General features: G+C 42.6%; 1 protein-coding gene across 1 annotated transcript; it reads right to left on the bottom strand.

Annotated features, from left to right (window-relative positions):
• Positions 1–610: 610 nt before the first annotated feature.
• LOC101051416 (3 beta-hydroxysteroid dehydrogenase/Delta 5-->4-isomerase type 1) lies at positions 611–8750 on the bottom strand. The gene is made up of 4 exons (XM_003933538.4): positions 8596–8750; positions 8136–8366; positions 3948–4112; positions 611–1836 (listed from the first exon to the last, which is right to left on the bottom strand). Exons 1-4 carry the CDS (start codon positions 8609–8611, stop codon positions 1025–1027), a joined length of 1224 nt encoding a protein of 407 aa, XP_003933587.3. The 5' UTR covers positions 8612–8750; the 3' UTR covers positions 611–1024.
• Positions 8751–15197: the final 6447 nt, after the last annotated feature.

Consider the following 15197-nt stretch of genomic DNA (forward strand, 5'->3'; position numbering starts at 1 on the left):
GAAACTTCCAAGGAAATTGGCCCTGGAGCTGGTGGAGGCTGGATGCATTTTCGTTGGCTCTCCCTGCTCAGGGCCACTTGGAAAGGCATGCAAACCCTTTCAGATGCCCCTCAGGGAATTTCCTGGTCCTTTCCTTGGAGGGTCCCCTGCATGGGAATAAGCAAGAAGGCGGTAACGCGAGGGAGCTGTGCTCTTTCAGTGACAGGCACCCCACCCTTCAGTGCTCTGCTGTACCACTGACAAGACCAGTTCAGGCTGTGTGACTTGGTAGAAAGATAAGAACTTTCAAAGCTGATTCCCTGATAGCAGGCCTAGCCACAAATCAGTTGACTGTGAACAAGTTTCCTCACTGATAAAGTGGAAACAGTCACCCGGCCTCGTGGGTTTCCGATGAGTATTAAATGAGGTAATATATGTCACATATAGCTCATGTTGTACATGCCTGAAACAAGGTAGAGTTTACTGAGCCTTCCACCACCTTCCTGACCCTCCCACTGTTCTCCCCAGCCCCAAACCCTGTCTTCATGCTTCTCCCCTAAGTGAAAGATGGTGATACCCAGAAATAAAAGGGAAAGAAGGGAAATATGTATTAAGAGAAACCACACCTCCCTCCAGGTTAAGCATTAAGACATTTATTGCTCTTTTTACTGAACTGCGTGAAGAAATGGGAGATTTAAAAGAAAAGAAATCCTTTCTCATTTAAGAGGAGAAATGGAGCTATACTAACTGAAAGAAACCCTCAAGTTAAAAGAGACCCCAAATGGTTCGGAATCAGCCACTGAGATTTGTAAAAAGAAAATCACATTGTCTGTCCTCTGGTATATGATTAGGACAGAAAGCTTCTGGTTGGGCCAGTGACTGCACAGGTTTTGATGCAAGGAAGACAGTAAGTTGTCCATTGTGTAAGGGGGGGCGCAGCAGGACCTGGGCGTGTGCTCTTGTCACCTTCTGTGCGAAGCCAGGAGGGTGGAGCTTCACGACGTCTCCCAACAATACCCACGTGGGCATCTCCGTCATCCTTAAATCACTGAGTCTTGGACTTCAGCATCTCCTTGTGCCGGTCCACAAGGGAACCAACCCACTCCGCGGTTTTCTGCCTGGCTTCCTCCCAGCTGTAGAGCGGCTTATACGCCAGATCTCGCTGAGCCTTCTTGTAAGAGAAGGTGAACACGCTATTTGACAACGTCACTGTGTGGCGGTTGAAGGGGGGTCGATAGGTGTAAATTGGGCTGAGCAGGAAGCTCACCACTTCCAGCAGGAAGCCAATCCAGTACATCAGGAATAAAGGCAGGCTCCAACCGGAATTAAGGTAGAGGCCGAACTCTTTGCTCAGGCTGTAATTAAGGCCATCATAGCTTTGGTGAGGCGTGTCGTCTGAGATGTAATAGAACTGTCCTCGGACACTTGGGGCCTTCTTGGGGTCCCGCAGGGCCCTCAAGGCCAGAATGTGTGCCCAGGCCACATTGCCAACATACACTGGGTTGACTGTGGAGAACTTGCCGACACTTGGCAGGATTCCACTGTTGTTCAGACCTGCAGTTACAGTGGCAGAAAGGAATGGGCCTTCTTCCCCATAGATATACATGGGTCTTAAGGCACAAGTGTACAAGGTGCCACCATTTTTCAGAGTCCACCCATCAGCCGCCAGCACAGCCTTCTCAGCAAGCTGTTTGCTGTATGGATAGGGAGCAGACCACGTGTTTTCCAGAGGCTGATCTTCGTGGCCGTTCTGGATGACTTCCTTGTAGGAGTTGGGCCCGGCTACCTCTAGGGTACTGGTGTAGATGAAGACTGGCACACTAGCGTGGACACAGGCCTCCAACAGGAGCTGGGTACCTGCCCACAAAGAACAAGCTGTCAATGTCAGGAAATATCCCTCAGGGACTGCAACTATGTGCACAGATCTGTGTGCCCCATTCCCCACTCCCAAGTGCAGCGGTTACAACAAACTCAGGCTGCATTCTTCTTTGGTTCTGACTAAGATTGGGTCATGCTACAACCATAGGAAAAACACAAAAATAAAAAGCAACTGACCTTTGGGTTCTAGAGAGCATGACTTTCGGGTTGCATGGACCTATGTTTGTGTGTCGGGGGGATGTGTGTGTGTGTAATTTTGGAGAAGGACCTAGGGTAATCACTTTATATTTTGCCATGTAAGGATATTGAAACATTATAATTTGTCATCAATACAATTAAAGACAGATCATTTAAAATCTAAAAAATCAGGAGGCTATACTCTGAGAAAATGAACAGTGCCGGTCAGTCCGTAGGCAAAAAATGGGCAGTGGAAGATTTTGCATTACACACACAAATTCACAGTTGAATATAGGCAATATACACTCTTAGATATACATGCAATTCCTAGTATTTTTATCATTTTGAGTGAACTAATAAAACGTTGTCACAAGGACCATCCCTGGCATCTCTGAGCAAACAGTGGGCTATAGGGAGATGCTGGAAACCCACACTCTTTTTCCTGATTGTGTGTTCCCTGGGAAAGCTGCTTCCAATTCTGGCTGACTCTGTTTATCCACTTATGTAAAGTAGGAGTGAAAAACTTTCCTTTAATCCCTGCCCTGGCATTTCCTGTGGAGCCTGGTGGCGGACTGGGGAGGGACTGTGCCCTCTGCTGGTGACACCTGCACTGGGAGGACCCTGCAGCTTCCCCAGAGCTGTGTGGATGCAAAGCTCCCGGAGGTATCCAGGGCGCCTTCCTTTGAAGAAAGACAAAAGGATCACTTGTATTTACTTATTTTTGTGTTCTTAGCCACTTTTAACATCTACGCAATTTGAGTTTCAGCCTCATAAATTGACCAGCATTGTGACGTATTTTCCAAGCCTGGGAGTGATAATGGTTTTAGAAAACAGATGCTCCTGACATTTCCCCTGTCATTTCTTATCCTCTGTTTTTGGGAGCTGTGGAGAGTAAAAAATTAAAACAAAACATTGTTTACTCTTAGCCCACTCCTTGAACTGTAGTGGTAGTTAGAGATATGGCTAAGTAGAAACCGGGAAGTGTATTTTGTTTGTCTGTTTGTTTTTTGAGATGGTACTGGAGACTCAAAAGCAATTAGTTGCTTTAGAAAAGAAGTTTGAGTAGACTGAATGCGGAGAGCCAGGCCGGGGGTTGGGGTGCTGTGGGGCTGAAGAGACTGGGCTCTGGAGATCAGAGGGTGAGACTGCATGGCAAGATTCCTTAATGAAATGTGTCTGAATTTAAGGTCACTGGAAAGCCATAATTTGGAGGAACTCCCAAGCATTTAAGGGATGAGGGTGGAGTGAGGTTGCACTTTGGGCACCTGGCTGGAAACGGCTCTGTCATCGCAGGCCCTGTGCTGAGCTGGAGAGATCGCATTCCGGATCCTGGGAAACTCTTACTGTTCAGAAAATCCTGTGGGAAGGCGTGTTCTGGGTGACTCTGTCCTGACATACCTCTGTGAACCAGCTGTGCCAGTTCTACCAAGAGGACTTCATCTTTCAGATGGGCAGGGGGGCTCTGAATGCTCTCATCAGCCTGCACACAAGGTTCACAGTGATGACTGTGGTGGCACCTGGAAGGTCTGATTCTGGCCCAGGGAGCCAAGGGGTGGCTTGATATCAAGTGTCTGAAGTCAGATATCAGTTGACTTTTGATTGGGGCCACAGTAGAAAGAGCTTCCACGGCCTTTGGAGTCACACAGGGGTGAGTTTAAAGTCTGACTCTCCTACTTTACTTACTTACCTGTGGGGCCTTGGACAAGTTACTTGCTGGCTCTCGGCCCTATTTTTCTCATCTAGAAAACTGAGGGTAGCAGCCTTGAACTCCCCAGTCAGAATGATCAGCAAAGGCACGTGGCCCAGAGCTCAGCAAGTGTTCGGCGGAGGGCCTTCTCTTCCCTTCCGTGTCCTTCTTTCTGATCCTGTTTCCCCACCTTGCTCCATCTCCCCCCCCCCCAAGGCTATGGTACCTTTCACGTTGACGTTCATGATAGACTCTCTGTGAGTGACGCCGAAGACATCAACGACAGAGGCCGTGTGGATGACGACCGTGATGTCCTGGCAGGCTCTCTTCAGGCATGACTCATCCAGAATGTCTCCTTCCAGCATCGTCAGCTTGGTCTTGCTCTGGAGCTCTGTGTGAACACAGGTCAGGTCATTGGAAGGATTTCTGGATCTGGCTGGGAAGTTTTCTGGTAAGGTGACGTTACAAGTTATTCAAGGATGGTAAGAGTCGGGTGTTAGAATGGAGGGTGTACATTTCGTAAAAGAAACAAGTAAACAAATGCACAGAAATAAGCATGGGAAGCAGTTTACCGGGAAAGAGAAAACATCTGTTTATACCCTGTCTTATTCCAGAAAAGCAATCTGAACAGTGAGCTGTCAGATGTGCCTGGAATATAAGTATTCCTAGAGTCATGCAAGAGTCACCTTTTTTTTTTTTATGGAGAATAGAGTGATTGTGGAGAATTGGATATAAGAGGAAAAGTTTGAATTTAATTCTGTAGGTAATGAGGAATCATTCTTTTCAATGATCAGCAAAGACACTTGGCTCAGAGCTCAGCAGGAATCATTCTTTTCAATGATTTCTCATTACCTACAGAATTAAATTCAAACTTTTCCTCTTATGTCAAGGAAAAGAATTTCCTCTTACGTCATTGAAAAGAATGATCCCTCATTACCTACAGAATTAAATTCAAACTTTTCCTCTTATGTCAAGGAAAAGAATTTCCTCTTATGTCATTGAAAAGAATGATCCCTCATTACCTACAGAATTAAATTCAAAAATTTCCTCATATGTCGAAGAAACCCCTTATTTACATTGGAATCAGTAGAGAAACAGGCCAGGCACAATGGCTCATGCCTGTAATTCTAGCCCTTTGGGACTCTGAGGTGGTGAATCACTTGAGTTCTGGAGGTCAAGACCAGGCTGTAAAACATGGCAAAACCCTGTCTTTACTAAAATTTAAAAAATTAGCTAGGCGTGATGGCACATGCCTAAACTCACAGCTAATCACAAACCTGACGTGGGAGGATGGATGGGGTCTGGGAGGCAGAGGTTGCAGGGAATTGAGATCACGCCACTGCACTCCAGGCTCGGTGTCAGAGAAAGACATGGTCTCAAAATAATAGGAATAATAATAAAAGAGAAACAGAAGCAGAGTTGTGGCATAGGGTGTTTACCTTGGCATGAGGATATAAAATGGACTGGTATAGAGGATAGAAGAGAAAACAAGATGATCAAGAGATTAACCAGAATGTCGTTGCCAAAGTTTCGATGAGGACCGTAACCAGGATCCGGCAGTGGAAGCAGAGGAAGGGAGAGATACACCGTGTTTGAATTTCATACCTCACCTTGAATGTCCTGGTACCTATTGGATCTGGGTTGACAGGAAACAGAGACGACTAAAATCATCCCTATAGTCTCCTGCTTGGACAACGGAGAGGAGAGTGGAGCCCTTACTCAGGAATTGCAGATGGGCTTAAATCGTGAATTTCACTGAAAAACTCTCATCAGATATCATCAAAAGCAGGTAGCAATGCTGAAAATGAGTCAGCCACCAATGAACCAACGTCCCAGCCATCTAGTGTCTAGCCACGGGCAGAGGATACAGTGCCGATACCTTCAGGTTCCTCTGAAATCCACAGAAAATGATGCTGCCAGTAAAGCTGTCACCTGGAATTAGCCCACACAATGAACACCGTGCCACATGGAGCTCAGATAAATACTCTACACTCATTCACGCTTTATAATCTGCGCACGGCCCACAGCTGCTATCTTGTGAGGTAGGCATTCTGATTCCCACTGTATTGGTGAGGAAACTGAGGCTCAGAGAAGTTAAAGGACAGATCCAAGGTCACGCTTCTCGTGAAGGCTCAGACCTGCCCACCCCACCTCAAGCCTTGTACCCTGTACCCTGGGTGCAGGACTGGCTGTTTAGAATCAACTTCTCTGAGAAAGATTAAGAATAAATCAGTTTAACTGAAATTGGCAGCAAAGGACAAACCACAGCGAGAGCAAAATTCAGAACGAAAAATTCAAGGCTGGAGAAATTCCTTCCTGGGGTACAGGGGGGACCATTTGCTCTCCCGATGTCTCTGCCATGTTTTCTCTACTCCCAGCCCCTTCCACTGTCAGGGGACTCCAGGAAGGGACTGCAGTGGGGGAGGCGGGGAAGAAGCTGCTGGGGAGGAGGTGGTGACAGCCTGAGAGTGGAATTTTCTCTGGTTGTATTTCCCCCTCTACCCTTCCTGCTCCCTTCCTCTGCTTCTCCTTTGCTGCTGACTTCAGACAGACTGGCTCAAAGGAATTGCTATGTCAAGGCGGAATAAGTCAAAACCAGTAGAAAATGACTCTTCCCCAGTTAGTTCCCAGGGATCTAGAGAGACCAGAAAAGGGCACTTTCTGGATGGAGCCATAACTCCCTCCTTTTCCTGTGGACTTGGCAAGTGTTTCATGTAGACTAAATGCAGTTGCTTACATGGTGTGAGTTGAGCTAGTGGGGGTCTAGAGAAGCTGCGAGACGAAGTACCGTTTAAGTGTACAGATGCGGCACTAGACTGCCTGGGTTCAAATCCTGCTTTGCCATAATCTAACTGTGGGAGCTTAGACAAGTTGATTAACCTCTCTGTGCCTGTCTTCTCATCTGTAAAAAGGGATAATAATGTTGCTGATCTCATAGAGTTGTTATGAGGAGTCAGGAGTCAGCACATGCAAAACCTTTATACAGTGCCCGGCACAGAAAGAACACTGAAAGGATTCTCTGCTTTACCTTCGTACAGACCCCTGCCCATCCATTACACCCCTTGCATTTTCACCATAGGAGAACTGTTCCTCTAGCCTGGGCATTCCTTTTTCCTGACATCAGATGTTAGATTGCAAATATTGCTGAGACATAAGGATTACAAACATTTAATATTGGTCATGTGTTAATATTTGTTTATCAAAGACACCATTAAAACAGAGGGTGGAGGAAATCAAAAGAAGAGTGTTGGGTGTGGTCCCAGAGTGCTGTCAAGACAGGGGGTCAAGGGGTCTGTGTGGGCAGGGCTGGACCTTCCAGGCAGCCAGAACCCACATTCCCCAATCCCCCAGGTTGGGAGGAGCACAGGGAATTGGTCTGGGGCCCACAGAGAGGCAAAGGGAACGACTGAAGACTCTCTTTGCCAAGGATCAGCCCCGGAGTCAAGTGATGAAGCCTCTGGATGAAGCTCTGGTCTGAGCTCTGCTGCACCTTCATCAGCTAGTCTTGGCAAGTCACTTTATGTTTCTGGACCTTGATGGGCTTATTGTCCAGTTGGATGTGACCTTTTTTTCTACCTTCCTCACAGGGTTATTTGCGCAAGGAGTTAACTACAGCAAATTTTGCAGTCAATTTCTTTGGGGTGTTGAGCAACAGAGACAAATGGTTAAAAAAAATAAGGCCATATATGAGAACTATAAATGAGGCTTGTCTTGCCTCCTACTGCTTCTTACTCTGTCTCTGCTCTGTGCTGTGCACTTGTATGCTGTCTCTCTCTTACTGATGCTCTCTTTCATGCCCTCTCTCTCTTACCGATGCTCTCTCACACACTATCTTTCTCATTCATTGTCTGTCTTTCTGCTTCTCTCTCTCTCTCTGACTTTCTTTCCCCCTCATTTTCTTTCTCTCTCTGGCACACACACACTTACACACACATCTGTACCTTCACTTCCTTTTATTTTGCCATCACTAAAGATGCTAAGGAAGCTATCAAATGAAACAAAGCCTGGGGCAATCTGGAGAGACAGGACCCCCTGGTGAGGTCTCCAGGTAAATGATGCCCTTTGTGAATATTGCACAGCAATTGCCAAGACAAAAAGCTTCAGAACACAAAAGAGTCATAGACAAAAAAGAACTGATGTGGGATTTACTAGGAGAGAAGAAGAGAGGTCTGGAGGCAGAGGTGGCTGCCTCTCAAGTTCCGGGGGCAGGGCCAGAATCCAGTCTCTGGACACTCCATTCAGTATCTTTCACACTATCCCATTTTATTTATCCTGTTTCCTTTCTGATGACTTTGGATGTGGAATTGGCTTTCATTTGGCTACAACTTTCCATAACGTGTTAGACAAAGTCCACGTCCCCACACCCAAGCAGAGTTTAAGATGGACCACACACCCATGACCCAAGTTTACTTACTAGAAAATTCCTCCCTCAATTCCGGTCTGAAGGCCTTGTCCAAGGCCCTGATCTCCTTCAGCTCTTTCTCCTCCACCAACAGGCGGATGATCCTCTGACCCAGAAACCCTCCAGCTCCCGTCACAAGGCAGCTCCAGCCCATCATGGAAAATCCAAGGTAGCAGGAAACACTCGCCAGGAAACAGAAGATGCTGGGGAGCAGATCTGATTCTAGGGTGACCCTGAAGAAAGCTAAAAACAGAGGTAAAATGGTTATATATTCAGACAGATCCCTTATTTTCCTTCACCCAATTTTTTGCAAATATTCCATGACCTGACTACTGCCGGGAGTAGTTGAAAGGAAAGAAAAAACTCTAACCATAGGTTAGCCTGGATAGAGGAGTCGGGGTCCTCGTTGTCTCATCCTTAAAGGCAGCACTGGAGCTTTATGCTCTGTGGCTTCTGGCTCAGCCTTTATCACCTTGAACTCCTGCCATATACTCATTGCTCCCTCCTCCTTCAGGATCCCTTTTCACAGAATAGTGACCTTTAAGTTATATCTCTAATTCTTCCCAGGAACAGGAAGAAAAATCCAATCTTAAGGCCACTGTGATAAAGAGCCTTGGGTTTAGCCTTAACAGAACATTGGTCAGTTGATACCAGCTGTCTGGGGTCCACAATCTGTGAACTTTAACCAAACTGGGAGAAATCTCCAAGCGTAATGTAAATTTTGTCCTTGTACGGTAAATCCACCTAGAGGGAAATCTACGTTAGCCCATTAACTCCCCTTTCAGAATGTCATTTGAAATGTTGCTGCTGTCTTGCAAAGTTTAGAAATTTACGATGGTGACAGCTCCAATCACTAAATTTTATGTGAGGTGACTTTCTTTTCCACCGGTATATCCAAAACTTCAATTGTCGTTTTCCCCTGGAGAGCTCCGGGTTTCTAGTGGAAGGACCTCATTGAAAGAAAGCTATCTAGTGATAACAAATTAATTATATGGCCTGTACTACAAGTATGGGGATTTGTAGCTGTATGCCCCAATGACTCTTATCAAAAAGATATGTGCACTTATCTTACATTTTTGGCTGCAAAACCATTCTTAGCAAATTTCTGAATGGACGTTCTATGAATGCTTCTGAAACCTATGCCCCTGTCTGCCCAAATATCACTGCTATAAACTCCCCAAGACACTTTTCTCTACTTAAAAAAATTGAGATGTAATTTACATGCATTGAAAGGCCCATATCTTAAGCGTTCAGTGTACACTTAAGTGTGCAGTGTTAGTGAATCTTGACAGTTGTATATGTCCATGTAAGTACCACCCAAAAGAAGATATAAGCCATTTCCTTCACTCCAGAAGGGTTTTCTGACCGTTCTTAGTTAATTTTCTACCCTTTCCCCATTTACTTGGTAGACAATTATTTTCAGATTTTTATTCCCATAGAATTCCCATTTTATTTCTATATTTTCCTAATTTTTTCTTCTAAGATCTTTGTGGTTCTGGATGTATATTTAAATATAAAATCACTCTGAACTAAAGTTTTGTTCGTAAAATATGGAAGAATTGACCATTGATTGACTCTTATTTGTTCATCTTTCTATTTCATGATTTTCATTATTTTTATGATTGGCTTATATTTATTAACTTTGGGTTTATTTTAGTCTTCTTTTTCAGGGTTCTTATTATAAAAGCATGGATAATTGACTTTACTCTTTTGCTCATTTCCACTATAGGCATTTAAAGTTGTAAAATTCTCTCTAAACAACATGTAAGTTCTATCCTACATTTTGATGCATTGGGTTATCATCATCTAGTTAATGATGTTTTGATTTTTTTTGTGTGATTTTTTTCTTTGATGTAAGTGTTATTCAGAAGCATGTTGCTTGTTTTCTAAAATTGGGGGTTTTCTAGATATCTTATTGTTATGGATTTCTAATTAAATATTATTGTGGCCAGAGCATATGCTGTGTATGATTTTGATTTTTGGATATATATTGAGACTTGTTTTATGGTGCAGCATATGGTCTATGTTAGTGAAAATGCCGTAAACACTCGAAAAGAATGCTTTCTGCAGTTGTTTGATGTAATACTCTACGAATTATTTAGTTTGAAACCCCACTGTGGGTCTTGCCTTCCTTCCTTGTTGTAGACATTCAACTACTACTTGGGGCCTGACTAGCAACGCTTCAAATCCACTTGCCTAGAAGAGGTTGGCCCTGGGCTGCAAGATGCAGCAGCTTGTTCTCTGAAGCTCTCAGAACTAGCTACAAGTGCTGGGTCTTGCAGAGACGTGTGGAGCACTACCCGAGACCACTCAGGTGCATCACACAGCTTTGCCTGCTGTAGCAGATGCTGGAGTGAGCCTTACAGATCCCCCATCACCTTCAGGATGGGGCCGGACATTCCCTCAGCTGTTGAGAGTTCTGGAGACTAATAGATTTCAGCCAGTGTCTCTCAGAGTCTCTGAGTGGAAGCAGTAACTGTAAGCTTCCTTTAAACCAATAGATAGCTTATTTCCTTTAGAAAAGTGAGACATAAGCCAAAGAGCAAGGCTGGTGGGGGCCATACTACCAACTTTCTGCTTTTAAACAGCTTTACTGAGGTATTACTGACATATCATAACAGTCACCTGTTTTAAGTGTACAGTTCAATTATTCTTAGTAAAATTTTAGACTTGTGTGGCCATCATCACAATCTTGTTTGGGAACATTTCTGTCTTTCTTAAGGAATCCCTCACGCTTCTCAGTTGCCATTCCTTATTCCCAAACCCCCAGCTAGCTCTAGGCAGGCCCTAATTTACTTTCTGACTCCACAGATTTGATTCTCTGGACACCATATAAATGAAATTATGCAATTCGTGGTTTTTTTGTATCTGTCTTCTTTCACTTGGCTTAATATACTCTTGCGGTTCATGTATGTGGTAGCACATAGCAAGATTTCATTCCTTTTAGGTGCCAAATCCTATTAAGTTGTATGGATGGCTCCCATTAGTTTATTCATTTATTAGTTGATGGATATTTAATGTGTTTCCAGTTGTTGTTGTTGTTGTTGTTTTGTTTCGTTCCTTTGAGATGGAGCCTTGTTCTGTCGCCAGGCTGGAATGCAATGGTGCAAGCTCAGCTCACTGCAACCTCTGCCTCTTAGGTTCAAGCAATTTTCCTGCCTCAGCCTCCAGAGTAGCTGGACTTACAGGTATACAACACCATGCCTGGCTAATTTTTCTATTTTTAGTAGAGATGGGGTTTCACCATGTTGGCCAGGATGGTCTCGATTTCTTGACCTTGTAATCTGCCCACCTGGGCCTCCCAAAGTGCATTATGGATAAAGCGGCTATGAATATTCACATTCATGTGGTGTGTAGACATAGATTTTTATTTCTTTGGGGTAGGCAGATAGACGTGAAACTGCTAGGTCATATGGTAAATGTGTGTCTTTAATGTTTTAAGAAACTGCTAAAATGTTTTTAAAGATGGCTGCATGTCCCATCAGCAATGCATGAGTATTTCAGTTTCCCCACAGCATTGTGTTTTCACTTCCTCAATTGTCATTGTCTTTCTTTTTTATTGTAGCATTCTAGTGGGTAAGAAGTGGTGTCTCACTGCAGTTTTGACTTGCATTTCCCTGCTGATTCATGATGCTGACCATCTTTTCATGTGATTGGTCATTCCTGCACCTTTTTGGTGAAATGGCTATTCAAATATCTTGCCCATTTAAAAATTGGGTTATTTACCTTTTTGTTGTGTGTGCATTTTACATTCTGGATACAAGTCCTTTATCAAATATATGATTTAATTTTTTTTCTCCAGTCTGTGGCTTATCCTTTCACTTTCTTATTGATATTGATATCTTTTAAAATTTTTAGCTTTGATCCTGTCTCATTTTTCAACTTTTTTCCTTTCCTTTTTTTCTTTCTACCAGGAAAACTTAAGCTTTTGTCTAATCCAATGTCATGAATATGTTAATCTCTGTTTTCTTTAACAAATGTATAGTTTAGCTCTTTCATTTAGGACTATAGTCCATTTTGAGGGAATTTTTGCTTATGTATGAGTTAATGGCCTAAATTCGTATTACCAATTGATTTTGAGAAAGGTAAATTCAATGGGAAAAAAAAGATAGTTGTTTATACATGTGATACTGAGACAACGAAATTCTCCACATGCTCAGGGAAGGTCAGCATGCTGTGTAAACTGATGCCCATCTGAGTTACCACCTATTGGCATCAGAGTTTGTGAAGAATTTCTCAACATGATAATCATGGACTAAATAATATGCTGTATTAGGAAAACTCACAGAAATTACTGGTCAGCAAAAGAATAGATGGCATGATTTCCCCATCCTCCTGTCTTATGCTGATGCATAAATTGTCAAAAGATTGCTGGGCTCACAATGTGAGTCTTCATTCCAGTGTAGGAACACTAGTCTCCTTTATTATAATTTTTTATCATGTAAGCACAAGGACACAGCCTTATCAATGAGGAACACAGGCTGTTGGTGTGAAACAGTCTGGATTTAGGTGCCAGCTGCTCACAAGATTGGGAAAATCAACCGCCCAGCACCTAGAAACCTTGGGACTTGTGCAAAGAGTTTCCTTTTTCTTGGGGGCGAAAGCCACACATTGTACAGGGAGCTATAGTAGGCACGATCGCTCAGGCTGGGAAAAGGAAAATCCCCCTTCTTGGCCAGCTTATTAAATTCCTGGGTTACTTTAGGATAATTACACCCCTTATGCTAGTCCTAGAGAGGGCAATTTGTACATGAAAAGTATAGAATAGATTTTTAAAAATACAGGATTAGATGAAATAACTAGGATAAGAATATTCATGAATAAAAGAAAAAGTTTCTGAATTGAATCCTGGAATAGAAATAACAACATTTAGAGGTTGAACAGAGGAGGAAGGGCCAGCTAAAGATACTGAGTAGGAGTTGGTGACAGGAGGAAAATTACGAGGGGATGACATTGTAAAAGTCAACTGGAGAAAGTGTTTTAAGAAGAGTGTGGTCCACTATGTTGGATGCATCAAATCCTATAGGAAGAAAATTGATCATTGGTTTTGGCAACATCCTAAGTAATTTGGTAAGAGAAATTTCCTCAAACATTTGGGTTGAAAGCTCAACTGGAAAGTACAGCACACAATTTATCTGTGTGTTGAGGAGTAGAAGGAAGAAGTGAAGGGAATGACCATTAAAAAAATACCTGTTCATCAAGAAGTTGTGCCATGAAGATCTCAGTAAAAAGATGTTATGGCCAGTGCAGTCAAGAGTTTCTTTTTGTTGTGTTGTCTTAAGCTGGACTATTCCCTTTATTGATCCATAGCACCTTGTGCAGAGTAGATCTTCAAACATTGTTGAGTGACTAAATAAAATGTCTACGTCTCATACATCTTTTTATTACCATAAGAATTTGCACAACATCTGACACATAATAGAAACTTAATAAACATTTATTGAATAAATGAATGGAAGGATGACTGAGCAATCAAGGACTCTAGAATGTTTTTGTGCTTTTGAAACTTAGCGCTTATGAACTAATACATAAAAGGAAATAGAAAAGAACAGTGACCACAAAAATGAACATACTTACTGGAAAGTTTCTCATACTAATGACAGGTTGGAACCACTGCCCAGGCCAAAGATGTTTGCCAAGGAGAAGCAATTTTCTTCCCATTCAGAGGATGGATGTGAGTAGGTTCCCAAGTATTTGAAGTGTATTTGAAGAGCCAGTTGTCAGAAGTAAGGAAGAATGGGTCATTACCCCCACTGTACACAGAGAGCTAGGTCCAGAGCTTTTGGGTTATATGAGCTCCATTTGGCGGTCTTTCCCAGCAAGGCCTTCAGATTGAGGAAGAAGACTTTAGCAAAATATCTTTCCCATCTCTTGCAAATAACTCTGACTGCCAAGTATCTTGGGAGGGAGGTCACATAGATGCCATTCAACCAGGTGCTCCAGGGGCTGACAATGATGGTATGGTAGCCAGCCTCTAAGGTGGCAACAATAATCTCTACCTCCTGGTATACATACCTTTGGTTTGTTCTTTTTGCTTAGTCTTAATCTGGCTATGCAAGCTCTTGTTGAATTTCATATGAATTTTAGGAATATACCTAACCAAGGAGGCAAAAGACCTCTGCAAGTAAAACTACAGAACACTGCTGAAAAGAATCATAGATGAAGCAAACAAATGGAAACACATCCCATGCTCATGAATGGGTAGAATCAATGTTGTGAAAGTGACCATACTGCCAAAAGCAATCTACAAATTCAATGCAATTCTCATCAAAATAACACCATTATTCTTCACAGAACTAGAACAAATATAATTGTATAATATTATGTTTTTTGTATGCCAATTTTGTTGAGGGTTTTAGTCATAAAGGGATGTTGGATTTTGTCAGATGCTTTTTCTGCATCGATTGAGATGATCATGTGATTTTTTGTTTTTAATTCTGTTTATGTGGTGTGTCGCATTTATTGACTTGTGTATGTTAAACCATCCCTGCATCCTGGTATGAAACCCACTTGATCATGGTGGATTATATTTTGGATATGCTGTTAGATTCAGTTGGCTAATATGTTGTTAACAATTTTTGCATCTATGTTCATCAGGGATATTGGTCTTTAGTTTTCTTTTTTTGTCATGTCCTTTCCTGATTTTGGTATTAGGTTGATACTGGCTTCATAGAATGGTTTCGGGAGAATTCTTCCTTTCTCAATCTTGTGAAATAGTGTCAATAGTATTGGTATCAATTCCTCTTTAAATGACTGAGATAATTCATTTGTGAATCCACCTAGTCTTGGACTTTTTTGTTGTTGGTGTTAAGTTTTAAAATTACCTTTTCATTCTCACTGCTTGTTATTGGTCTGTTCAGAATTTCGAATTCTTCCTGATTTAAGCTAGGAGAGTTGTATCTTTCCAGGAATTTATCTATCTCTTCTAGGTTTTTTAGTTTATGCACATAAAAGTGTTCATAGTAACCTTGAATCATCTTTTGTATTTCTGTGGTGTTGGTTGTAATACTTCCCATTTTGTTTCTGATTAAACTTATTTAGCTTTCTTCTTTTCTTGGCTAATCTTGCTAATGG

This window comes from Saimiri boliviensis, chromosome 11, assembly GCF_048565385.1.
Source record: "Saimiri boliviensis isolate mSaiBol1 chromosome 11, mSaiBol1.pri, whole genome shotgun sequence".
Taxonomy (NCBI): domain Eukaryota; kingdom Metazoa; phylum Chordata; class Mammalia; order Primates; family Cebidae; genus Saimiri; species Saimiri boliviensis.

Coding starts and splice junctions, on each gene's coding strand:
- LOC101051416 (XM_003933538.4), bottom strand. Junction 4,113..8,135: donor ATTGAGGGAGGAATTTTCTA/GTAAGTAAACTT, acceptor GTGTTCACACAG/AGCTCCAGAGCAAGACCAAG. Junction 1,837..3,947: donor CATGAACGTCAACGTGAAAG/GTACCATAGCCT, acceptor CTTTGTGGGCAG/GTACCCAGCTCCTGTTGGAG.